The following is a 23,975-nucleotide window of genomic DNA, read 5'->3' as shown; positions in this document are numbered from 1 at the left end:
GCAGGTCCAGCAAAGATGCCATGGCTCAGTCAAGAATCTTACCCCCTTCCTCAGAAAGACTTGATCTCACTCGTCTTTGACGAATGTGCCTATGACCCTGATAAACCAGTCAGTGCTATTTCCATCCGTCCCACCATATCTCCTTTTACCGCCCAATGCTTCAAGTTCTTGGAAAGCTCTTCTCGTCCCCCCCCCCTCCAAAGAGAGGTGTCTCTCGTCTAACATAAGAACCCAAAGATCTACCACGACCTAGAAAACCCCAATCGCACGATATCATGGCGGCAAGGACGCTCCATCACGAGGAAACTCGCGGCTGGATTCCGCAAGGCTGGGCTGAAGAGGGGTGATTGTTTCAGCATTGCTTCCTTCAACGATGTAAGTTTTTTTTCCCTGCTGAAATGAGTTCGATGCATGAAAACGAGCAACGACTTTTGTCGGCACAATCGTCTCTCCTCCCCATTCTAGCTCCCTGGCAGATCCTAGGCTCTGATGAAGATGTCTCAAAAAAAAAGATCATGTATTCGATGCTCTTCCTCGGCGGGGTGGCGGCTGGCGGTATTTTCAGGTAAGTTTTTGTGTTTCTTGAAAGAAAGAGGGCAAACGGAGTTTGTCTGGACGAGACAGCCCTGGTGGTCCAGAGAGCTCTCTATCCCTGTCGTCGCTATAGCCGGCTTTCGTCTCGATGCTGAAGCATGCATACCCCCAGCGGCACGAACCCGGCCTACCAGATCTATGAGATCCGGCACCACATCCGCACGGCACAGGTCAAGATGTTCATCGTGGAGCCGGAGGTGCTGGGGCCGATCCTGGAGGCGGCCGAGCTGGAGGGCATCGCGCGGGACAAGATCTTCATCTTCAACACGCGGCCGCAGCAGCGCGTGCCCCCCGGGTTCCGGAGCTGGGAGTGGCTGCTGGACCAGGGGGAGGAGGACTGGGTGCGGATCACGGACCTGGAGACGCTGCAGCGCACCGAGGTGGCGCGGCTCAACACGTCGGGGACGACGGGCCTGCCCAAGACGGCGATGCAGTCGCACTACAACGCGACGTCGTGGCACACGATGCTGCACGACATCGCGCCCGTGCCGTGGGCGGTGCGCAACCTGTACACGCTCCCGGGATTCCACGTCGCCACGGTGCCGCTGGTGCACGCCTGCCCCTTCCGGACGGGCGACCAGTGCTGGATCATGCGCCGGTTCGAGCTCGAGGCGTTCCTGGCCGCGCTGGAGCGCCACCGCATCACCAACATCGGCATCGTCCCGCCCCTCGTCATCGCCATCATCATGTCCCCCCTGCGCCACCGCTACTCGCTCCGGTCGCTGCGCAAGATCAAGTGCGGCGCCGCGCCCCTGGACGCCGCCTCGCAGAACAAGTTCCGGGACCTGTGCGCCCCGGACGCCAGCTTCACCCAGGTCTTTGGCATGACCGAGACGACGGGGACCATCAGCCAGTTCTTCCACCCGGAGCAGGACGAGACGGGCAGCGTGGGGAGTCGATTTCTACCCAACACCGACGTCAAGTACGTGATATTCCCGCGACTGGGTGTGCCCGGGGAACTCCCTCGTGCACCATCTCCCCCAATGTTTTGATTTTGATAGAGAGACAGCCCCCAATGAGTTCTGTTGGCTATCTCTCCCTGGGGACCTTTCTCTTTTAATCATAATTGATACATCTCATACCAGAACTAACTGAATGCGGCGCTACGCAGGTTGATCGACGACAACGGCAAGGACATCACAGACTACGACGTCCAGGGTGAGCTCTGCGTGCGCGGCCCCACTGTCATCCGGGGCTACTTCAACAACCCCAAAGCGAACGCCGAGGCGTACGACGCGGAGGGGTACTTCAAGACGGGTGACGTGCTGTACTGCGACGGCCAGACGAAGAAGTGGTACATCGTGGACCGGAAGAAGGTGTGTAATGCTCCCAGCGTCCACCCACCCGTTGCCCATTGCCGTCTCGCTCTCTCTCCGTCTATTCTCTCCCATAAACAACCCCTCTGTACCTGTGTCAACACCCTACGACTAACAAACTCCGGACGCGCAGGAACTCATCAAGGTCCGGGGCTTCCAAGTCTCCCCCTCGGAGCTGGAGGCCGTGCTGCTCTCGCACCCGCGCATCGTCGACTGCGCGGTGTTGGGCTTCCGGCCCGCGAGCCGCCGCGCGCCGCACGCCGACGAGCTGATCCGCGCGTACGTTGTGGTCCGCCGCCCGAGCGCGGACAGTGGCTCGTCTCCGGTGGAGTCGCCGTTGACGGAGGACGAGGTCAAGGCGTTCATCCGCAAGAATCTCGCTGGTTACAAGGCCCTGACCGGCGGAGTGGTCTTCGTGGCCGAGATCCCCAAGAGTCCCAGCGGGAAGATCCTCAAGAGGGTGTTGAAGGAGCAGGCGGAGAAGGAGGCGGGGGCGGAAGGGGATGGGAGGGCGAAGTTGTGAGGCGGGGATAATCAGAGGGAGAGGGGAGGTTGGAAAGGAGGGAGGAAGCGGAAGTAGAGCGAGAGGGAGAGGGAGAGGGAGAGGGAGTGTGTTGGTGTGGGCGTCTATGCCTGTGGGGGTATCTATGCCGCTGGAACTAGACATGAGGAAGTCCAGATAGACATATACATGCATATACACATGGGTCCTCGGCCGACACCTGTCCCAGACAGCCTCGTTCTACTCACTTTCTTCCTTTCACTAATCTCAGGGTTGGCTCAGACCTCAGTAACTGAACCACAAATGTCAGAGCCCTCTCTACCTCAGCCCGCCCCCTATCTGCCAATCTCTCGAGGCCAGCCACTTTCCTCTCCCCCTGTCCCCTAAATCTTCCGCGTCTACTTGTAGATATTTGGTAGATACTTGTCGATGTTTGCAAAGACCACTAGCATCTACTATAACCTCGCTTTCCCGGCCTGGCTCCCCAGCCGATCGCCCTCCTTCAGGCGCTGCATCATCTGGTACGCGGCGTTGAGGCTCTTGCGGGTGTTCTCGAAGTAGACGTGCGAGAAGTCGCTGCTGGCCTGGCCGCTGATGGTGCGGGCCTGGATGCCGTGCGAGATGGTCCCGCCGCGCACGTAGTGGAAGATCTTGGCGATCTCAAAGTCCGTGCCCGGCGGGGTGCCCTCGCGGCGCGGGTCGAAGCCCGTGATGCGCGCGTAGCGGTCGAGCAGCTCCGCGGGCTCGGGCATGCCGGACCGGGCGCGGTTGGCCGGCGCGTAGGGGGAGGATTGGAACGCGTTGGCTGTCGGTGAGGATGTCTTAGAATTGGAGACCGGGTGGCCGGCCTTGGTGATCTCGTTCCAGAACGGCCCGATCACGTACACGGCGTCCATGAGCGGGTGGCCGATGGTCGAGAGTTCCCAGTCGAGAATGGCGATGACGCGCGGTTCAGTCGGATGGAGGACCTGTTCGCGCCGGCGTGGTTAGACGTTGAGGAATCTAGATACAACAAGGGAACCGCTATTCACGCGGATGTTTGGCCTCACAGGCTCTCTCTCTCTAGATTTGGCCTCAAACTTACCACGTTGTCGAACTTGTAATCTCCATGCACGATCGAATACCTGTCGCTGGTCATATGGGTCCGGACAAAATCCACCATCTCGTCGTAATGTTCGTGTGCGCGGCCCAGTTCCTTTCCCGTGTTGATGTCCTTGACCTTGGATTGCTGGGCCTCTATGCGCTGGAACGTGTTGCAGTGCCGTTGATAGAACCCCTGCTTTTTGCCAAAGTTGGACAGGCCGATCGAGTCCGGGTCGATGCTGTGCAGCCAGGCGAGGGTTTCCACGAGAGAGATCCAACTTTGGCACTTCAATCAGCTGGTGTGTGCAAGGACAGAGGCGCACAAGGGAAGCTGGGAGGAGTCACGCAAGCGAAGGGCAGCAGCCTGGACAGCTTTCCGGGCAGGTAACGACTTACGCCTTTCTTCGATCCGACGGTGAAAGCTCTCCCAAGTCGGGATCTGTTATTATCCTGCCCTTCACGAATTCCATAACCTAAACATCGCACCAGTCAGCCCTGCACATCCGTGCCCTGCGTCGCCGGACCGCGGACGACGCCGAGGTCAGGAGAATAGTCGATAGGGGCATACATAAAACGGCGTCCCAATGACACTCGGGTCCATGCAAAGCGTATAGACTTTCGGTACAGGAAACCCTTTGACCGAGCCCAAGGCTTTCAGAACCCGGAATTCGCGATCCACTTGGTGAGCGACGGGGCTGATGATTGTCCCAGACGGTTTCTTGCGTAGGATGAACCGTGTGCCTCTATGCAGCGTCAGTTCCAAGGACGAGAGAGAAAGCAGAAACTCAAATGGTATAGGATGGCGAATGAAGGATGTATAATAGGTATGCTCGATATCCACAAGTCGCCGCGGGACGGTGTAGATAACCATGGTTGCCCTCGAATATATAGATGGCCTGGCCCAAGATGCAATAGGAGAACCATACTACTGCCCTCGAATCCACAAAGGAATGGAGACAGAACACCAGCAAAGAACAGCCACACCATCGTGGCTACCAATCCAAGTAATAGGCACAGGCTGGTCGGGGGGCAATGAACAGGACTCAACGTACGCAGCATCATCGAGAAAGTAGGTCGGATTACTCTGCCCATAACCAATTTTCGTCGACACAACAGGCGCCTTCAATCCCGGAATAGTATTCGAATCGGCAAGATACTTGCTCAGCGATGTGTCGTCGAGTTCGTGGCGCGAGCCGGATTTTGCTGTCGGGTTTGGGTTCATCTTGCCGGTCTGAAGTTAGATGACCAAGACACGCACAAGAAAGGGCCACTCAGAGGATGGCGCGACACGCATGGACTCGGTATACATGGATGTGTTCTGGCAGAGATATGTATATGGGCCCCAGCATGACTAGCCCAACCTTGACTCGGTGCGTGGTCGCGGTAACCGAGTTGCACCGAGGTAGTTGACCTGATGCAGAGCCTTACCTCGTCCAGCTCTCGAGCCAGCAAGGTAAAAGGAGCGCTGGCCTTGTCGGCAACAATACGCCGGCCTCCGCAGCAGCTGCAATAGCTCGCTAGATCCCTCTTGTGTGAGAGCCAGAATGGCACAAGAGGAGAGAGGCATGTAAGTAAGTGCCAATGTTTGATAGCCCGTAGCTTGAGAGCAGAGCCACAAAGAAGGCCATGGCTTTTCGCCAGTAGCTTCGCGCCTCTGACGATATCCAGTCAGTCAAGGCGCCATGCTTCTGGTCAGCCATTTCCTGGGTATACATATAAATAAACACAGTGCGCTTGCACGGGAACGGGCTAGAAGCAAAGAGTGTTCACGGGTCCCCCTCTGGAGGCGAAACATCACATACGACAGTCTAGTTCTCAAATCCAAGACTGCGAGGGCCGTCAAATTCGCTTTCAATCAGAGAGACATTGCCGGCAACGTAGACAAAACTTTTCTGGTCCACGGTTGACTTTTATTCTGATCCGTCCGCAAACAGCTCAACCCATGATGATACCAATTTCGCTTGCGAGATGGATGTTCAATTCGTCACTCAATTCTCGGTACGCCTCCATCCAAAGTCCCCAGCATGACCCTTGAATGCTTCACAATCTTCAAACACAGTAATCCATCCTCGGGACCGCCATTAGCGCGATACTCTTCCTCGCACTTCTTGAGATCCTCGAGCGTCATCCCTGGTGTGTATCCCCGTGGCAAACCATGAACACTCCCTGAAGCACCAGCATGTAAATGATGCTGATGGTCTAATCGAGGGGGAAATTCCTGCAAGTTGCGGTAGGGTTCAACGTCGTGCCATTGCTTCTGGCGCCGTTCGATGGCAGCCACAAGCGATTCGAGCGTGTATATCGTGGATGTGTCACTGTCCTCAGAAGCTATATGCGTGGGTATGACTTTCGATTTTCTCGAAGTACTGGAAAGGGAACCATTGGGCGGGTCAGGGATTGGGTGGTCGCCAAAAACATACGCGCGAATTAGATGATACCCAAACGTGCGCCACTCGAGATCCTCGCGGATGCCCATGGGTTCCGCGATAGTGACTGGTGGCCCTGATTCGAGGCTGCCAAATCCCATCTTCAGCTCTGTTGCACCGGCCCTTCTGACGCGGTGCCAATGATCTGCGAGCACAGTGATCAACATGGCGCTCAGGAATACGTTTTGGGACCCTGATTGCATCCTCTGGGGGCAAACGGGACAGTATATGACTGAGCGACCGGTACGATGTGCGGCGAGGAGGGTATCGATCATGCCGGATGACACAGGAAATGCGGACAGGGATGACAGGGTTGATAGAGTGAGATAGAGGTTGGGCAGGCAGGGGCAAGCTGGAACGATGGGAAGTTGAGTCAAGGTTGTGGGATTGGTGTTGAGATCGAGGGGCTGTTGGGGATACGGCCCAGGTCCTGTGCCAGTAGACATAGAAGAGTTGGGATCCACGTTGTTGGCAGGGTATAACTTGTCGTATTCATGGCTGTCTTGCACCAGCATTGGGAGCATGGTCATGTCACTGAAGTCAGGCCACTGCGAGACATCAGTTGGATAGGAGACCCGGGACATAACGTCACTTCCACCTGGGGGCGTGCGAGGCCCATCGTATGGCGAAGTGCTGCTCGAGCCTTGGGAAGGTAGATGGCTGCTGGCATTGCCAGTGTTCGAAGGGCCTGCCCTCTCGGCGGCCGCGCGGGCGTCGTGGCTGGACCGTTTGATCGACTGGGTAATGGGGGCAACGCAGATGTTCTCAAAGTTTGTCCGCTCAACAGCTTTTTCAGAGAGTTCGGGGTCGATCGCGGGTTCGACAACCGCGGGCGGTGGAGGATGAAGAGGATGCTGGTAATCAGCGGGAATGGGAGCAGGTTGCAGGCCACCATTGAAATGAGACGTCTTTGCGACGGAGATCTCATCGGCCTGAGGGAAGTCGTCAGTCTTTTGTCTCTTGCGCGGCCTTCCCATCTGCTTCTGAGCTGAGTAATGGCATGTCAAATTCTGCTTGACGCATCGTTCGCAGCCAGTGGGCTCGCCCGAACACTTCAACTTGCGCTTTCCTGAGGCATTGTGAGTCTTGGTACGGCCATGGCACGTTCAAAGGACGGACTGCACTCATCGCAGGCAGAATGCCTCTTAGCCGAAGGATCCGCATCAAAGGCGGCACTGTAAGCGGGCACTTCTGAATCTAGAAGTCCGGGCACTGAATCGGTGGCTGCGAAGGTCCTTGCGATGGGGAACTGGCCATAGGCCTCGAACAGGGAGGCGGCCGCCTGCGCATTCGACATTCCTGCGAAGAGGCTGTACAGGGTCAACGGAAGGGGCTACAGGCGGGACTAGATGTAGGAATCATTTGTCCTCGCGCCTCACAAGCCGGGGGATCTGGTGGATGGCAGCCTGGTGGAAAGTTACTCGAGGTGTGTGGACGTCGATCATCTGCCCCAAGCCCAGTTAGCGAATACTCGGTAGGTAGGCACTGTAGGTACCGCTATGAGTAGCTTCTCTGGTCTTAATTAGGGTGGCCTGAACTTCCCCATCCTGTGGCAACTGCAGGACCTGGGGGTGCAGTTAGAGCCCAATCGGAGTTGCCCATCATTCCGTCCAATTTTTGGGCAGGCAGTCAATGATCACTGGTGATTACAGAGGACAAAAAGCTTCGTTCTTCGTGTCAATGGTGTGTTCATGAGACATGTATTAGCAGAATGGTATCTTGTGCTTTTCCCCATCGCTGTACTACCAAGCCACGCTGCGTCCTCCAACGCTCCATGTGCTTGACCACACGATAGCAGCGATCATAAAATCACGCACTTCTTGGGCAATCCACAGGGCCCGCTCTCCTCTTCCTTGTCATCTGTCTGTATCGGTTGTGTTGGTTTCTTGGATCCCGCAGCCGCTGTTGTCCCTTCCGTCTTTGCAGGCTGCTCTGCCGGCTTCACGTCGTTGCCTTCGGCCGGCTTCTTCTCTTCGGTACTGCCATCTAGTCACGCAAAACTGACCTTGCTGACGTGCTCATAGAACGACTTGCCCTGGATGGTAGCGAGCTCCAGTTCGGGACCGGAAGGCTGTCTGGAGCCGTCGCCGGCGGCGAATGTACCTGCGCCCCATGGACTGCCACCACGGGCCGCGCTGAGGTCGGCCATGATAGGGAAGGCTTTGGCATAGCCCAGAGGAACGTAGATCATGCCCTGGTGAACCCAGGACGAGAGAGCGGTGATGGCCGTGGTCTCTTGCCCACCGCCCATAGTAGCCGTGCTGATGAACAGGCCAAAGTATTTTCCAAAGAGTGCCCCAGTCTGCCAGTGTCCGCCGAGTCTATCGATGAAGGTCTTCCATTGGGCGGAGTAGGTGCCGTAACGGGTGGCAATGCCGAAGAGGAAAGCGTCGTACTTGAGCAAGATCTCGGGAGTGGCGACGGGAATGTCTTTGTTCATGCCCGGTGCGTGCATTTTGGTCAAGACCTCTTGGGGGAGGGTTTCTTCGATTCTACATAGGCCCAAGTCAGTCTCTGGGGGCGGCCTGTCTCTCCGAGAAAATGGTGTGGTGTCCAGGCAACGTACTGGTAGATATCGGCAGTGCCACCGGCCTCTTCAATACCTTTCTTCTCGGCCTGGGCAAGCTGGGCGACATGGCCATACATGGAGTACTGTTTGTCCGGAATGGTCTGTTAGCAGCCGCAACAGATGTCCCAAAATGTGCGACGATGAACCTGGAACAGTGGGGTAGGCAGGGAGGGTTGAGGGGAGGGTGAGAGAGCAACATACGTAGATGATGGCGATCTTGGGAGCCATTGTGAAGGAGGTGTGTTAGAGATAGAGAGAGAAATAGAGACAGAGACAGATACAGAGGTATGTGGGCTTGAAGACGAAGCTTGGGTGAGATGGAAAGAGAGGACGGAACTGGCACGAGAGGGAGGAAGGGCTTGAGGTTTTTGTATCCGCAACGGCACTCCGTCCTCCGTTGCAGGTCAGTTGAAGCAGAGGGATCTTACGATGAAGCTTCACCACTACGGACCTTGTTTACCTTTTGGTTTCATCCACCTGGTGCGGAAAACACGAGGGGCTGTGCCGGGTGTGCCTGGAACTCTCGCGCTGGGCGCTGACATTTCGTCGAGACGCATTGGGAAGGTATCGAAGAGCGACGGCAGGCCATGGCAGGGAACCCCGCACAGGTTTAGTGAGCATTGAGCGCCAGCACCAGCACCAGCACCAGCACCAGCACCAGCGAGCTTACCTAGGGAGCTGTGGGGCCTAGAATGACGCCAGAGCACTAACTGGCGCCCGCAGGGGGAGTGGGCGGCACTGCTGATACGGCCTGTACCTGGCACCAGCCTGTCGTAGGTTTGCCTGCTTGCCTCCTCTTAGTAGGGAGGCAGATGCCCAGACACCTGTAATGACTCGCACAGTCGTCACTCACCAGCATTTGCACAGTACTTGTATTACAGCAGCATTACTTGAGCACGAATTTCTCATGGCAACTTCCGCTCTTCTTGCCTCCCTCCCTCTCCGAAACTCATACGCGAACTAGGCATCTGCCCCTAGCTCCCGGGTCCGAGTCGATTGCCGCATTGTCTTCTTCCTAACAAGTAAATTTCCTGGCCTATCGAGGGCCCAAGTTTTCAGCCTCGGAAAACACGGTCCATCGGTGCCCATGTCACCAAAACACCAGCTTATGAAAAGCTGACAGAGGATTGTCAAAGCACAGCCAATCACCCTAGGCCTGCTGCTGTCGCAGTGCGGAATCGACCCAGTGGCCTTCTTTGTAATCCACCCAGCCCAACCACCCAAACCAACCCTCGGGAGCTCTTCTTTGGGCGCTATTCTCTCCAAGCTGGGATTCCTCGAATAAGCATCCCCCCAGAAACCGCTGTCGGTCATTTGTCAGCTCCCACCTGCGATGTAATAATTAATATGCAGGCACTGGCATCATACAGGTCCAGCCGTCTTTCGCCGGCACGCTCGATCACATCGTCGGCAGCTTCGGCGAAGACCACAACACCGATCAAGCCCATCGTCAGATAGACCTCTCCACCGGCTACTGCCCTCGCTTGCATTGCTAGCTTCACACAGCCCGTGCGGTTGCTGGTGCGTCTGGAGCGCATCTCTAACTGGTGTTGACAGTGCTCAAATCGGCAAGGACTTTATTCCCCTTGTGTTGCCCGCCCGTGCGAGGAATGGCACCGCTAATGCAAGGCACCAAGAAATACTTGGACCCTCATACTACCTTCCGTATTCAATGGATGGATGTTGATCGCCCAACCTTGAACGGGGGCATCTGCACCTCCTTGAGAGGGAATCACGGCCTCCGGTATATCCAGGTCGTTATTCCTCCTCCCACTGCACCATCTGTTGCCTCTCCCACAGTCTGTTCGCGCTGCTGACTATGATCTCTGCCTTGGATAACAACTTTGCCTGGAATTTGGCGGCCGCTTCACCCTGCAATTTCGTTTTCCGTGGTTGGGCCTGCATCATGATCGGTACCAGAGCCTGTGGATCGGCCTCACTCAGAGCTCGAACACTCTTGAATCCGTTCTCCCACAGCATCCGGGCCATGCGACTCTTGACGAACGCGATCTGAGCCATTTCCAGCAGATCGGCCCGAGCGCCGGCACGAAGGCGGTCCAGCATATGTGCCAGCACAGCCGCCAGCATCCCCCATTTCATTCTCTCGCAGAATTTGATCATCCCTGCTGCAAATCCGTGGCAGGTTTGAGCCAGCGTTTGCACCTGTCCCCGTGGAACAGAGTATTTCAAGCTGATTTCGTGAATGGGCATTTCATTGCACAGGTCTCGTAGCTGGAAGGCGGAGTATGCCCTGCGGTAGATGCGTGCCATCCGGATCTCCTCCGCCGTGTTTTCCTTCAGCTGCGCGCCGCTGTTGACGAGTCTGTTGACGAAAGCTGGATTGACGCCAATGAGTCGGATCGCTCGCATTCCACTGTCGTCGAGATCTTCCAATTGGTTTCGAAAAGTCAACCAAGAGATTTCAGCGAACCCCGTGGTCTGGACCGGAGTGAAAAGATAAAATATATGCATCTCACCATCCATGACGAACGATTCGAGTGCTCGCCGCAGTTCCGAGTGGACAAAAACTCCATCCTCAGGGCCGAGTCCAGCCGCCACGACCGCAATTCCCAGTCTGGTCGGTTCGAGGCAACTGTCGTATTCCCCTTCTTGGATCAATCCATCCTGGAGTAACGCCTTCTTCGCCACGTCGACCATTTCCGCAACTTGTGAGCGGTCAATGCTGTGCCAAAGGAGCGACGACTGGACATATTCAATCAACAATGACGTGCTGGACGCCATTCGGGTCCCAATGACCTCTAGAAGAGCTCTCTTGAATCCTCGCTTCTCGGGTGTCAGGCAGCTTTCGACCGGAGGCATTTCCGCCTCGAGTAATTCTGCCACAGTCTCAAGGTCGACTTTTTGACAGCAAAGGTAGGTCTCACCGACTTCGTCCTTACCCTTACGGCCAGCACGTCCCCGCATCTGTCGAAGCATAGCAGGACCAACAAGCTCTCGGCCAATTCGAGCCCCATTTAGTATTACCCTCCTTGCCGGAAGATTGATGCCGGCCGCGAGGCTGCACGTCGCCACCATCACTCGCAGAATCCCTGCGTCATATGCTTCGCAAACGAGCTCTCGCTCTTCAGTTGTCAACCCTGCATGGTGGAAGCCAACTCCACAAGGTATAACCTTGGAAAATGTGGGCTCAAATCCACCTGGAAGCGCACACAGAGATGCCAGGAGATCTTGTCGCTTCTCCAACACGTCTCGGCCAAGATGATCAGTAGGTAAGGCATCGCTGATTAGGAGCGCAGTTTTCTCCGCGCCCATTCGACTGCCACAGAATGTCAGCGCACCATGACCGGCGAGGGCAGTTTCAACAGCCAATGCTACGACGGCATTGGTCGTCGGACTTTGGAGTTCTCGGTGATTCGATATGGCAATCGTCCGCTGTGGTTGTGGTAGTTGTGTCGGGAGTGCATCACCGGCAGCTAACTGGCTCGCTGTGCGAAAGAACTCTTTTGCGTTTGCTGTTGGATAGATAGCATTCTCATACACAAGATGTTCCTCGATGGGGATTGGACGGTATTTTGCGATGTAAAATTTCGCGTTGAGCCATTGTGCTAGGAGTTGTGGGTTGGGCAGGGTGCCGCTCATACCCACGATCTGAACTTTCTTCTCGCCGGAGGCAAGCGACATTAACTTCGTGGCAACGAGTTCCATAAGATACCCCCGGTGTTCGTCGTTGATCATGTGAAGTTCATCGAGCACAACCACTCCGATGTCGCCATATTTGCCTTCCTCAATGGCACCGTTCACCAGTGAATTGGCCTTCTCGATGGTGCATACAGCGATGTCGCAATCTGACCAGCTGATATTCGATCTGCTCCCACCAAAGAATCCGCTGACTCGAACCAGTGGGCTTGGCCGGCGCCATGTCGGTGCTGGCAGGCAGTCAGGGCTATCGTCAACCGCTCTGGATACTTTATCCGCTAAGGCACGTAGCCACTTCAACTTCTCTTGGACAAGAGCGACGTAGGGGAGGACGAGGATCCCCTTTGCTGTAGGATCTTCGATGACTCGTTTAAGTAGAAGGACATCAGCCACCAGCGATTTGCCCCCGCCAGTGGGAGCTGTATAGACCAAGTTTTGCTCTCCAGTCAATACCCCCGGGCCCAATAAGCACGACGACTGCCATGGGTATATGGCGCGCACACCAAGTGATTCGAAATTGTCAACTAACTGGGAAGGTAAACCATACCGGGGATGTCGAAGGCTGAGAAGAGGGTTTTGCGAAGGGCCTGGGGTAGATGACTTTATTAGAGGCAGATGAGCAGAAGGGGTGTGCACGGCTGCTTTGCTGCCATCACTGCGGTCCGCTTCAATAATACAACTGGCTTGAAGGCGAGGTGGGTGGCAGTCGCACGGGTAAAGAGGCGTGTCGATGGTCTGTGGCCGCTGGACTGATGACTGGCCGTGGATTGGAAGGCCTAGCTGAACGTCATGCACTTTTTGAATGGTACGTTTGACCCCTGCCAGGGGCTTTGTGTTGTAGCTCTGATTGCGGACAAGGTCAACAGAGGTGGTTTGACCAGGAGGCAAAGCCAACTGATGCCATGGTGCTGCCATCGAATTTCATAGTGGGACCGGCGCGTCTACGCGAGAAGGGAAGGCGATATGGCGCGTCGTCGGTTCCCCAGTAGCAGCGGCAGCTTAGGGGGATCTATTAATGATTGTCTCTGGCACATCCACAATGAAAACATCTGCGACAATGGTTGTCCAGCATCGACACAGCATCAGATCTAGATCCGTGCCAACCAAGGCAAGCCCATGCGTGACTGCAAGATAAACAGGGAAAGAGGCGAGTCCAATAAAGGAATGGTTCCAAACTCTAAAAGGTTCGGGTGAGTTGCCAAGTCCGAAAGCCACTTACCGCGGGAGCCGGGGCCCCCCCCAGACCATCCATCGCCCTGGCACCACACGCCAAACGGTCTCTGACAGTCCATCGCGCCTACAAGCATGCCTCAACGGAAAATGGTGGCTGGGGGTCCAGATTTGCAGCCATTCGACCATGTAACAGCAGCGACATGGGCGGGAGGTCTGCGTTGAGTATGTTGTCGTGGTATGACCTCCGCCAACTTCAAACATGAAATGGGGGTGTGACTGCCATCGTAGCGGCGGAATCAGATGCACTGCAGCCGATCGAGTAGATATAGAGAAGAATGCGTTGGTGCTCAGCCGAGGGAGCAGAGAGACAGGCTGGCAAAGTGATGACCATGGTCAAAGCAAAGTGAGTGGTGGGTGGAGGTTCGGGGAGGCCCCGACTTGATTCTGCGACAAAATGCCCAGGGTTGCTGGACCATGATTCTGGGGCGAGAAACATGGCAAAAGCAATTGTAGAATGGCAAACAGACAACGCCCAGTCCACTGGCACTGTCTATCGGGCGCCCAAGGGCAGGGTTGGATTTACGTGGCCATCCCAAGTGTCGAGGGCAGAATAGAGATGTGGTCAAAATTAAGAGAGGGAAATCCTCGGTCAGGTGACGCCAAGGGGTCCTCGGGCACTAAGCAGCCGGGCTGTGTGGTCGCCACCCACCGACCTCACTTCCTCCGCTGCCCTCAGCATTCACTGCGCCAGGAAATGCCACAACCCTCGATAATCATCCAAACGACACGGAGGAGCGGGCCTTCAGACGGATGCAAAGATGGGATGACCACGACCGACAAATGTATGCGACCGCCAACGCCGGGAGCTGCGCGGTGAGGGATCGATCCAGGGGGGGGGGGCATCTCGTGCAGATATGAGCGCATTTGTGGAAGGAAAGGGAACAGCAGTCATTTATGTTCGGAAGAAAGCAAAAACAATAGAGATCGCAGGCCAAACTGAGCGAGATCGTGGCACATCTCACAGCGGCGGTGGTGGTGGTGGTGGTGGTGGTGGCCGCAGGCCCCAAGTCATGAGTAATGTCGTCAGCGTACCGAATCACGTTAAGGGACCCTGCATGATTTGCTCAAGGTTTCCAACCTCAACTGCACTCCAGGAATGCCTTTCTTTTCTCTTTGTCTGCTGTTCATTTTTAGCGTTTCCTTGCCTTGCAGATGATCCACATCTTCCATGTCACTCATCCACTTTTCCCAAGCACATCTCGTGTGTGGCCCCCCTTCCTTCCTCCCTCCCTCTCCACACACTGGCACTGTCTCTGACTCTCGCTCTCTCACATCGCTCATCGCCCATCGCCCATCCTCATCTCACGTCTCTGTGCCTCTTGTCCCCCTCGACCTCTTTTGTCGTGTTGTCCTGTGTCGCTGTGTGCATCTTTGTCCTTGTCCGCCTTCCAGTTGCCTTGCCCTCACGACAAAACCCATCCGCACTCTGCAATGACACCGCCCCTCCCCTCCCCTCCGCCCAGTGGCCCAGTGCTCGCACTTGACGCCGATGCTCCTTTAAACAGCCCTCGTATTTCGCCCTTTGTGTCTGCCCGCAGGTTGGCTCTGACTCTCTTAGCTCATCTTTTGCCGTCAACCTGGGACCATTCACCTCGCAGTATCTCGGCATTGATCCGGCGTCCACTCAGACTCGCTTCCTCTCCCTTGTCACTCGTCCTCATACACTATCTTTCCGGACTAAGGCTCAAACCTTGTCGACTAGGCCGCATTTTTCCTTGCCTCTGCCGAGTGTCTGTCCTTCCCATCGACACTCTCTTTCTCATCCCATTCCATTCTTGTTCTTCCTCCCCTCAGCCTCTTTCTTCCTTCCTATTCTATCCTCCTTGCTCCTCTCCTTCGACTCTCCCAACCCACCTCCCGACCGCATTTGGCGGGATCGCTCTTCTGTGTGTTCCCCCACCTGATCCGCATCCCTCGCTTTTCGACTTTTTGCCGCGTCGACTTCCACCAACTGAGTAGGCGCTAAGACCCGCACAACTCAGCATCCTGGCGCGTGCCTTGTCCGAGATATAGTCCATACGATCGCCCACTCCGCCGCCCACGACACCTTCCTCCCTTCTTGGTCACGACTGCCCTCACAAGCCTCGACCTTTTCCTGACTTGCTCTGCCCTAATTTTCCAGGACGCTGGGAGACTCATCACTAGTATCGCTCCCTCTGTAAAGTCTACTTCGAGATATCATCACTCATTTTATTTGGTGCCGAGACGTCCCTCAGCTGATTTGCTGCGAGGGAGCTGTCGTCGTTGCAGCCCTACCCAGGCCAACTCTTCCCCCGGCCGCCATGCGATAAAGTAGGGCTTACCGCACCTGGTTTTCCACCGCTCGCTTCCTCTCAACTCGTCATGTCGGCAGTTGAGAGTCCTCCGGTCGCGACAGCACCTCCAGACCCCCAATCCAATGAGCAGACAGACGCACCAGCACACGCACAGAGCGACGCACCGCCAAGCGCACTCGGGAAGGATGGTCGAAGTGCAGATGTGTCGCCTGGGCCCCAGACTGCGCCCGCGCCCACGCTCGCGGGCCCCCTCGACACGCCCCAGTCCCAGCCCATGACTGCGACCGCGTCCACTTCCTCGTTACAGCCGCCCCTCGAGAATGGAGACAATTCAACCTCCGGTCCCTACGGTACACGCTCAAGAAATCGGACAGGTGGCACTCGCCCAAACTACGCCGAGGACAAGGAGTTGGATCTGGAAATAGAGGCTTTGTCCAAGCCGAGTCGTTCGAGTAAGCGATCTTCCGCCGCAGCGAGCGAGCTGCAGCTGCAGCAGCAGCAGCAGCAGCAGCAGCAGCAACAGCCCTCGAGTACGAGCTTTACGTCTGTCAATAAGTCTCACTCCGACAAGCCCTCCGAAACCACACCTGCGGCCAATGCGTCAACGCCCACTCCCGCTGCGGCTCCTGCACCCTCGAAGAAAAGAAAACATCCCGGGAGCAATCATACCGTGGCCGCAACCTCAACGATGGGCAGCCATTCGCGCGCGAGACCTATCGCCTCGGTCCCCTTCAAGGGCTATGTTGAAACAAACATGATGAGTTTCAAACGCTGCGGATACAAGTTGAATGCAAAAAACCAGCTGGTTGCCGACGACGGCACCGCCGTCCAGGCCAACGGTACCTCCGCCTCCCCAGCACACTACCTGTGATGTTTCATGCTAATTGACGTTTAGACCACGTCTATCTCATCTGCGAACCTCCGGGAGAACCCTACTACCTTGCCCGCATCATGGAATTCCTACACGCGAAGAATGACCCCGAAGGTCCCATCGATTCCATCCGAGTCAATTGGTACTACCGCCCGAGAGATATCCTGCGAAGAGTCCAAGACACACGGGCTGTCTATGCTTCAATGCATTCCGACACCTGTCCCCTCACCTCGCTGCGTGGGAAATGCAACATCAGCCACCTTTCAGAAATATCTAACATGGACGAATACCGTGGTCAGCAAGATTCTTTTTGGTTTGACCGATTGTATGATCGATATATGCACCGATTTTACGAGGTCATTCCGACCAGTAGGGTCGTCAACGTCCCCCAACATGTCAAGACTGTCCTGGATCAACGCTGGAAATTCGTCTTGGTCGAGACTGGCCGCGGTCGTGATCTGACCAGTGAGAGCAAAAAGTGTACAAAGTGTGAACAGTTTGCCAGCAATCACGACTCGGTCGACTGCGCAGTTTGCAAGCGGACATATCACATGCAGTGCGTCCGGCCACCGCTCCTGAAAAAGCCTGCTCGAGGATTTGCCTGGGCCTGTGCCCATTGCAGCCGGGCACAGGAAATCAAGATGGACAGTCGCAACACGCCCGCAGGCTCAGAAGCCGGGCATGGCGAGGATGACGATCCCATGGACGAGGACGAAGATGATAATCATCCCAAGAGCCGAGACACTCGTGAGAGCAGCATCGCACCGGAGCCTCATCCACCGCCCACCAAGGAACAGATTGCCCAAGCAAATCTGTGGCCGTGGCGGTACCTTGGTGTTCATTCACGTCCTGAAGATGCGCTAGATTATGATGACCGAATATATCCTCGAGCAAGTTCCAGGTTGGGCCCTCGGCACCAAGCCAACGTCAATGTGTGGCACGGCCGACCCGTTGAATTGGTGAAGCCCGCCGAGATCAAGCGGAAATACTTGAAACATGCGCATCACATCAAAGGTGGCAAGGGCGCCCAGGATACCGGCACCGATACCGACAGAGATCAGAAGCTGAAACGCCCCAAGTGGGTAATTGACGAGCCGGTTGGTTATGTCCCTCGAGGCCAGGATGAGCCGATCGAAATCAAGGGCAAAAAAGAGCACACTGCCCAATTGCTTTTCAAGATGCCTGAACCAGGACAACTCTCAGGAAGAGGCGGCGACGACATCTCGCGACCTGTGGATCCAGAGCAACTGGTGGACGATTATATGACGAAGGTGAAACCAATTGCAGCCAAATACAATCTGCTCGATTCATCTGTCGACTTTCTCACCAAAGCGATCGAAAAGCTGCAGGAGAATGACTACAATGTCGAGAAAGCGTTGAAAGCCATGACGGAACTCAGCTTGAAGGGCGACTTGAAACAGCCCGAGCTCTCCCGTGACGAAATTAAGCGTTTCGAAGAAGGAGTGGCTAAGTTTGGGAGTGAGCTCCATCATGTTACTCGTCATGTTGGGAATGTCAAGGAATCTCGGATCGTTCGGTTCTACTATATGTGGAAGAAGACCGAAAGAGGTCGGCAGATCTGGGGCAATTTCGAGGGGCGACGTTCGAAGAAGGAATCTAAACGACCGGACAAAGAGGGCAACGTGCCGAAACTCTTGGACGATGTTGCCGATGATCAGGATGACTCGGCTTTCGATGACGAAAAGGCAGCCCAGAAGAAGCGAGGCTTTGTCTGCAAATTTTGTGCGACTCACCATTCTAGGCAATGGCGACGTGCACCAGGGACACCACCCAACACGCTGGTCCCCAAGGATCCCTCCGCGAAAAACAGCAAAGACAAGAGTGGGTGGCTCACTCTGGCGTTATGTGGCCGATGTGCCTATCTTTGGCGCAAATATGCCGTTCAATACGAGGATATTGAGGAAGTCTCGAAGAAGATCGCATCCTCGGGAAGTAGGGCAGCAAAACGGAAAGTGGACGAAGAACTCTTGCGTCTCATTCTTGAGGCGCATCAGATGTCCGGCGATTATATTTCCCCGCGAGCTGTTGATGAGGTCAATAAGGCTGGTCTGGAAGTGCCCCAGAATATCATTCAACCTGAGGAACCTCCTAAGAAGAAGGGCAAGCTCGACAAAGATGCCTCACAACCAACTCCAGATGTCGTCCCGGAAAAGAAGAAGGCGTCCGAAAAACCGCCGGAACCCGTCGCGATCGAGCCGGACCCGCCCAGGGTCAAGGTCCACCCCTGTGCCGTGTGTCGGGTTATCGAAGCCCCTGGCTTGGAATTACTCAAGTGCCGGGACTGCAGGCTTCATGTACACGGTGCATGCTATGGGGTCGGGAAGAAGACGAACACTAAGCCATGGTTCTGTGATATGTGCCGAAATGACCACAACCTACAAGTCTCAACGACGTACGAATGCGTTCTCTGTCCTGTCAAGTACACCGCCCAAGAGCTGATGGAGCCTCTGAGAACAACCCACAAGAAGAAGAGCGATCGGGAACGTGAAAAGGAACGCATCGAAAAAGAGATCATACAGGAGGCGAGCCGAAGATGGCGTATGGAACAAGAAGCAGCAGGCCGTCCTGTGAACCCCCGTGAAGCTCTCAAGAGGACAGCCTGGAACAACTGGATCCACATTACCTGCGCTCTTTGGACCAAGGAGATCAAATTTGGCAACTCGGAGCTGCTTGATGATGCTGAAGGGGTGGGTTTCATCCCTCCAGAGCGCTTTGAACCGATCTGCAAGATATGCAAGGTCTCTGGTATGCTCTCTGGTATGCCTACGGTCAAATGTCATATGCCCAGTTGCAATGCCTACTTCCATGTTGGCTGTGCACATCAGGCAGAATACACTTTTGGCTTCGATGTGCAACCGGTCAAGAGCAGCAGACGCGACACGGCCAATATCATGAAACTTGGTTCCGAGACTGGTATTGTCACTGCAGGGATCTGGTGCCCGTCTCATGCTCCGAATACTTGGGTCCACAGCATGCTCGAGATGACAGACACCGAACTGACGGCCATGCAATTGTTCGCTCGCACTTATAAACAGGTTGACAGTACCGTTACAGGCACCGTTCGGCGCGCTGCGCAGTTTGTCACCAATTTTGCGAGTTCTGCACCCGCGGTCCAGCCTCCTCAGCGGCGGGACAGCACCGTCAACGGGGCACCGAACGGCACCGTCGCTCATAATGAAAGAAACGGCGGCACGAGTCTTCGCAGCTCTCCAGCAGCTGCCGGAGCAGCAGAATCAATGTTGGATTCAGACGTAGCACCGACCGAATCAGCGGCGAACGAAAGCTCGAGGAAACGAAGCGTCGGTCAGAAAAAGTGCTGTACTTGTCTTGTGGATGTCAGTCCCAGATGGTGGCCCCTCCGGCAAGAACTCTCGCCGGCTCCCAACGGGACACCAATGGAATTGTCCACAGACCAACCTCAAGTGAATGGTTCACGGGATACTGTTGTACCCAATGGCGCTGTTAAAGCTGAACCGGCCGACGGCACGACTCTCGGAGCAATCGCTGGTAGCAAGGACCGCACCATGTATCAGTGCCACAAGTGTCATGTTCTCAAGCGCACTCCCCCTTCGTCGCCATCACAAGTTAAGCCTCGTGAGAAACCTATTCCACTGGATCCGCCCCCCGACACATACAAACACCAGGCGCCGTATGCTCCTCCACCCCCCAGCATCTACGCGTTGAATAGACCGCCAATTGAAGGGACACCGCATTCTCATCCTCCACCCCTTCCTGCTCCAGCGTCTCATTATCCACCTTGGCAGGGTGGTCCTCCCCCCCAATGGTCCTCCCCTGGAGTGCGAGCAGCGCGTCACCCTTCTCCGCCAGCAGCTCCGCCACTTTACGGTCAACCTATGTACCGGCCGCCTCCTCCTCCGCCGCCACCACCACCAGCAGCGCCCGAATACAGTCAATCACACTATGGCAGACCAGGGCATCCTTCGCCATATGCCAGCGTACCACCTCCCCCACCACCCGGTCCAGGTTTGGTGCCTCAGCATTCTCCTCCTTCGGCTGCCTATGGGCATCACCCTCCACCTCCTCTTCCTCCTCACCACCCTCATCACGCTCATCATGCCATTCCTCCGCCTTCGGTTCCACCACAAGTCACGCGCCCACCATCTCCCCCACGATATAGCTCTGACCGGCCCCCTGTCCCGCCACCTCATCTTGGACTGGGGCCTTCGAGTCTGTTGTCACGGGGGTATCCTGAACCACCCCGTCCATCAGGCCTCGGTTCTCCTGTGAATGGGTACGCGGCTCCTCATTCTTCTGCTTCGAGAATGTATGCTCAAGGTCCTCCTCCACCCCCACTTCCTCCACCGATGAGACAATCTCCGTCAGCACAGTCTCTGGCGCAAATTGCTCAAGCGGCCGGCGATCAGTCAGTGGGAAGGCCGCATTCCAGGCAGGCGAGTGTTGAGATGACAAACACACCCCGATTTGGACCAAGGCCAGTCCCGGGGAGCCCACAACAGAGACCACTTACTCCCTCTACAGGGCCTGCCTTCACCAGAGACGATAGGAGAGATGGACTAGGAGCGAGTGCTAGTCCGAGTGTGAAGAATCTGCTGTCCTAGAAAGATGAAGATATCCATGAAAAGAAGAGTGTCAAGAATAAAACGGATGGCTGGTGGAGTGTTTTTATGAATTCCGAGGAGGTCGATTGATTGTTGACTTTGTGTGATATTTGCATTGAGCCCTTTGGACCGTGGATACCGTGGTCAGCCAGGAAAGCCGGTTCTGTCCAGAAGTGGGTTTTCGAATTGTGTTGTATTATAACCCCCTGGTGAAGGCATTCAGTCCTAGAGCTGCATAGAGCAGCTCTTCCTGAGGGGTCTCGGATATCGCAGCAAGAAAATAGCGTTATGTCCAAGCCACAGGCCGTGTATTCAGCGTGACTGCGCTGTTTCTCCTGTACTGTTAGTCCGAAAAGTCATCCTACGAAGACGAGAAAGGATCCACGAGGAGGATGAAAGAGGAGAACAAGATAGATTTGAGAAAATGAAGATTCAGAATTTTTTTTTTTTCCAAAAAAAAAACCACCACATTTTTGGTGCCTTGTTTATTTCGGCTGTTCGTGTCCTGAAGGCTCTGCTCCTCAGTGGCTTTCCGAGGTCTTTTTCTCGGTTCTCTGCCCCTATGTTCTGCCTGTGAAGCCAACATCTTGACATGTTCGCGTGTCAAGGAAGGTCAAGAAAGCATGGCGCTTGAGTCAGGTTGACACGGAGCCCAGTGCTAGGTCGTGGCGTGGCTCGGCACGGCATGACGCGACACGGCGTCGTTGGAATGCTGCGAGCAGCTCAACTCCTCTGTGACCAGGGAGCCGGGGAGCCAGGGAGCGACCGTGGTGTCCGCGGAGAAGAGGTAGTCGAAGTGAATGATATCATTCGATATCATGGCATCCAATATGCCCGTCCTTTTTGCCGCGGAATTCAATGCAGAGCGGGATGCAAAAATGCCATGTCCAGGTTTGTAACCGTTTGCATAGCTGACATCTCGAAATGCCGAGGACTCGTGGTTCGCTGCCTCGTGTGTAGCATCGAGGGGCTCTGACAACACCAACGGTCGCACTGGCACCCATCCATGAATCTGGTCGACTTCGGAACCGATGCTATCCAAGACAGGATAGGAGGGCAAGGGGTGCGACAAAGCCCAATGAGACGACTACTCCTCGTCTTCGTCGTCGTCGTCGATGATTCTCCTCTTCTTGCGGGCCGCAGGACTTCCCACAGCTCTTCTGCTTTCTCCAACCTCGTTGTCTTCTTCGCCCTCGGCGTCTTCGTCCTCGTCCCGCAAAGCGCGTTTGGGAGTTCGATCTCGGTCCCTAGCACCGCCTCGAGTGCGGTTTTCAATCACCGTCTCACGTCCCTCAATCTCTAAGTCGTCAACATCCGGATCTTCTTCGGCTTCGACTTCCTCCTCTCCTTCATCTTCGTAAATCTCAGGTTCTTCATCGCTCGCAGCGAGGAAATCATCTTCGCGATCATACTCATCTTCTCTACCTCTCCGGCGGAATGTTTCCTCATCTTCGTCATCCGAGTAGATATCTCCGCGCCGATTCGTCTTGCGTCGCTTAGCTGTCGCCTTCTTCCCTCTGGCCGTGGGCATTCCGTCATCATCTTCCAATCCCGCAATAGAGAGACCTGCACCACCTATTGAACGACCGAGCCCAGATTTCCCCAATACGCGGTCCCTACGCATGAACTGCCGGTCTTGAGCAGCCTCTCTGCGGCGGTCCGCCCGAGCACGCTCCTTTTCGAACATCTCCGCAGCCTTCTTAGCCAGTTCAGGGTCTTCTTTGACAGACTTGAAGGTTGTGGGGGATTCGTGCATTTGCGTGGTGGCAGCAATAGATTGGCGGAGTTTCATTTCGGCCTCGTCTGCTTGGTCGCCCGCGGGCTGGATCTTCATCGACGCATCGAAGGGGGCAATTATTTGGAGATCAATGCCTGCCGCAGCGTGAGGCGCAGCAAGGAAGTGGTTTGTTTCCTTTGTAGGATCGTAGTCTTGATGTTGCGAACCAGACAGCTTCTTAGGCCAACCCTGTCGCATTGCGGTAGTGGAGATTCGATAATGGTCTTGAGGCTTAGAGGCGATCTGTAGAGTGAAACTGCCGTCCGACCAGCGGACTATGCGCGAGTTTGATTGTATGACTTCAGGGTTCTTGGGATCTCGGCGCCAGAAGATGGAGGTATTGGCTGTGGAGAATGGGGAGAATTTGGCAGTAGAGTCTGCCGTGGGATCGCGGCCATCATGGGGCCTGGTGGGCGGTTCATAGCTCGAGGGGTCAAAATTTCTGTGTTTGACACCTAGGAAGTTTGGAATGTTCAGGAGGTATAGTTCGTCGCCTTCGGGTGGTTTGACTCGTGCTATGTCCACGTCCAGAAGTTTGAGTTGTTTCTGCTCTTCGTAGAGACCCTCCTCGTCTTCCACAGTGGTTGCAACGCGATCGTTTCGACCATCGTCATCGCCGGAGTCAAGTTCTGAATCGTCTAATTTTCTATGGAGGCTGCTGCAGGTTAGTGAGAGTTCCAAGGGCCAGCAATAAGATCGTACTCATTCCGTTGCTCCTCTTCATCGTCGTCTCCAAATAGATCTCCGTCACCGTCAGACGCAAGATCGCCGTCGTGACCTTCATCTTCCTCCAGAGTGCTGCCGCGTGGAGCAGACTCAACTTCGGCAGACATTCTGGCTGTTGGTTGTGGGATCTAGAATTTGGATCGCAGGGACACCACGGAGTGCGCTAACAATAGCTGCGAAAGGTTTCAACCGGGACTTGACACATCCCATAGAAAGAGAATAAAGAGACAAAGACGGAACGTGTTCGCCGTCTGCTCCAAGTTTGAGTGCAAGGGAAATGAAAAGTTTGGGTTGTGAATGGTCTTGATGTCGCCAGGTACGGACCACGATTTGGAGTTGAGATG

General features: G+C 55.4%; 7 protein-coding genes across 7 annotated transcripts; 2 read left to right on the top strand and 5 right to left on the bottom strand.

The window, feature by feature from the left end:
- Positions 1-15: 15 nt before the first annotated feature.
- PV07_02127 (uncharacterized protein) lies at positions 16-2,433 on the top strand (the record flags this gene model as incomplete). The annotated part of the gene is made up of 6 exons (XM_016388718.1): positions 16-108; positions 238-375; positions 513-565; positions 707-1,516; positions 1,706-1,910; positions 2,044-2,433. 6 exons carry the CDS (start codon positions 16-18, stop codon positions 2,431-2,433), a joined length of 1,689 nt encoding a protein of 562 aa, XP_016255646.1.
- Positions 2,434-2,638: 205 nt separating this feature from the next.
- PV07_02126 (uncharacterized protein) lies at positions 2,639-4,862 on the bottom strand. Its single transcript, XM_016388717.1, has 5 exons — positions 4,548-4,862; positions 4,064-4,238; positions 3,892-3,968; positions 3,497-3,773; positions 2,639-3,380 (listed from the first exon to the last, which is right to left on the bottom strand). Exons 1-5 carry the CDS (start codon positions 4,715-4,717, stop codon positions 2,868-2,870), a joined length of 1,212 nt encoding a protein of 403 aa, XP_016255645.1. The 5' UTR covers positions 4,718-4,862; the 3' UTR covers positions 2,639-2,867.
- A 327-nt stretch (positions 4,863-5,189) lies between these two features.
- PV07_02125 (uncharacterized protein) lies at positions 5,190-7,605 on the bottom strand. Its single transcript, XM_016388716.1, has 2 exons — positions 7,041-7,605; positions 5,190-6,990 (listed from the first exon to the last, which is right to left on the bottom strand). Exons 1-2 carry the CDS (start codon positions 7,216-7,218, stop codon positions 5,480-5,482), a joined length of 1,689 nt encoding a protein of 562 aa, XP_016255644.1. The 5' UTR covers positions 7,219-7,605; the 3' UTR covers positions 5,190-5,479.
- Positions 7,586-8,986, bottom strand: PV07_02124 (NAD(P)H:quinone oxidoreductase, type IV). Its single transcript, XM_016388715.1, has 3 exons — positions 8,692-8,986; positions 8,488-8,573; positions 7,586-8,413 (listed from the first exon to the last, which is right to left on the bottom strand). Exons 1-3 carry the CDS (start codon positions 8,716-8,718, stop codon positions 7,912-7,914), a joined length of 615 nt encoding a protein of 204 aa, XP_016255643.1. The 5' UTR covers positions 8,719-8,986; the 3' UTR covers positions 7,586-7,911.
- Positions 8,987-9,345: 359 nt separating this feature from the next.
- PV07_02123 (uncharacterized protein) lies at positions 9,346-13,917 on the bottom strand. Its single transcript, XM_016388714.1, has one exon. It carries the CDS (start codon positions 13,060-13,062, stop codon positions 10,249-10,251), a length of 2,814 nt encoding a protein of 937 aa, XP_016255642.1. The 5' UTR covers positions 13,063-13,917; the 3' UTR covers positions 9,346-10,248.
- Positions 13,918-15,154: 1,237 nt separating this feature from the next.
- PV07_02122 (uncharacterized protein) lies at positions 15,155-21,569 on the top strand. Its single transcript, XM_016388713.1, has 2 exons — positions 15,155-16,495; positions 16,552-21,569. Exons 1-2 carry the CDS (start codon positions 15,724-15,726, stop codon positions 21,126-21,128), a joined length of 5,349 nt encoding a protein of 1,782 aa, XP_016255641.1. The 5' UTR covers positions 15,155-15,723; the 3' UTR covers positions 21,129-21,569.
- PV07_02121 (uncharacterized protein) lies at positions 21,212-23,927 on the bottom strand. Its single transcript, XM_016388712.1, has 2 exons — positions 23,608-23,927; positions 21,212-23,560 (listed from the first exon to the last, which is right to left on the bottom strand). The coding sequence occupies exons 1-2, from the start codon at positions 23,736-23,738 to the stop codon at positions 22,216-22,218; spliced, it is 1,476 nt and encodes a 491-aa protein (XP_016255640.1). The 5' UTR covers positions 23,739-23,927; the 3' UTR covers positions 21,212-22,215.
- Positions 23,928-23,975: the final 48 nt, after the last annotated feature.

This window comes from Cladophialophora immunda, assembly GCF_000835495.1.
Source record: "Cladophialophora immunda strain CBS 83496 unplaced genomic scaffold supercont1.1, whole genome shotgun sequence".
NCBI classification, from domain to species: domain Eukaryota; kingdom Fungi; phylum Ascomycota; class Eurotiomycetes; order Chaetothyriales; family Herpotrichiellaceae; genus Cladophialophora; species Cladophialophora immunda.
Note: the sequence above shows the minus strand (reverse complement) of the source record. Positions and strands in the feature narration are given on the sequence as shown.

What these genes read in the sequence shown, in the direction of transcription:
- PV07_02121 (XM_016388712.1), bottom strand. Translation starts at nt 23,738, where the DNA reads ATGTCTGCCGAAGTTGAGTCTGCTCCACGCGGCAGCACTCTGGAGGAA. An exon ending in GAAGAGGAGCAACGGAATGA is followed by an intron (nt 23,561 to 23,607) that starts GTACGATCTTAT and finishes AACCTGCAGCAG; the next exon opens with CCTCCATAGAAAATTAGACG.
- PV07_02123 (XM_016388714.1), bottom strand. Translation starts at nt 13,062, where the DNA reads ATGGCAGCACCATGGCATCAGTTGGCTTTGCCTCCTGGTCAAACCACC.
- PV07_02124 (XM_016388715.1), bottom strand. Translation starts at nt 8,718, where the DNA reads ATGGCTCCCAAGATCGCCATCATCTAC. An exon ending in CCAAGATCGCCATCATCTAC is followed by an intron (nt 8,574 to 8,691) that starts GTATGTTGCTCT and finishes CCGGACAAACAG; the next exon opens with TACTCCATGTATGGCCATGT. An exon ending in GGCACTGCCGATATCTACCA is followed by an intron (nt 8,414 to 8,487) that starts GTACGTTGCCTG and finishes GGGCCTATGTAG; the next exon opens with AATCGAAGAAACCCTCCCCC.
- PV07_02126 (XM_016388717.1), bottom strand. Translation starts at nt 4,717, where the DNA reads ATGAACCCAAACCCGACAGCAAAATCCGGCTCGCGCCACGAACTCGAC. An exon ending in TCATTGGGACGCCGTTTTAT is followed by an intron (nt 3,969 to 4,063) that starts GTATGCCCCTAT and finishes TGCGATGTTTAG; the next exon opens with GTTATGGAATTCGTGAAGGG. An exon ending in ATTACAAGTTCGACAACGTG is followed by an intron (nt 3,381 to 3,496) that starts GTAAGTTTGAGG and finishes CGGCGCGAACAG; the next exon opens with GTCCTCCATCCGACTGAACC.
- PV07_02125 (XM_016388716.1), bottom strand. Translation starts at nt 7,218, where the DNA reads ATGTCGAATGCGCAGGCGGCCGCCTCCCTGTTCGAGGCCTATGGCCAG. An exon ending in TTCTGCCTGCGATGAGTGCA is followed by an intron (nt 6,991 to 7,040) that starts GTCCGTCCTTTG and finishes ACAATGCCTCAG; the next exon opens with GAAAGCGCAAGTTGAAGTGT.
- PV07_02122 (XM_016388713.1), top strand. Translation starts at nt 15,724, where the DNA reads ATGTCGGCAGTTGAGAGTCCTCCGGTCGCGACAGCACCTCCAGACCCC. An exon ending in CACCGCCGTCCAGGCCAACG is followed by an intron (nt 16,496 to 16,551) that starts GTACCTCCGCCT and finishes ATTGACGTTTAG; the next exon opens with ACCACGTCTATCTCATCTGC.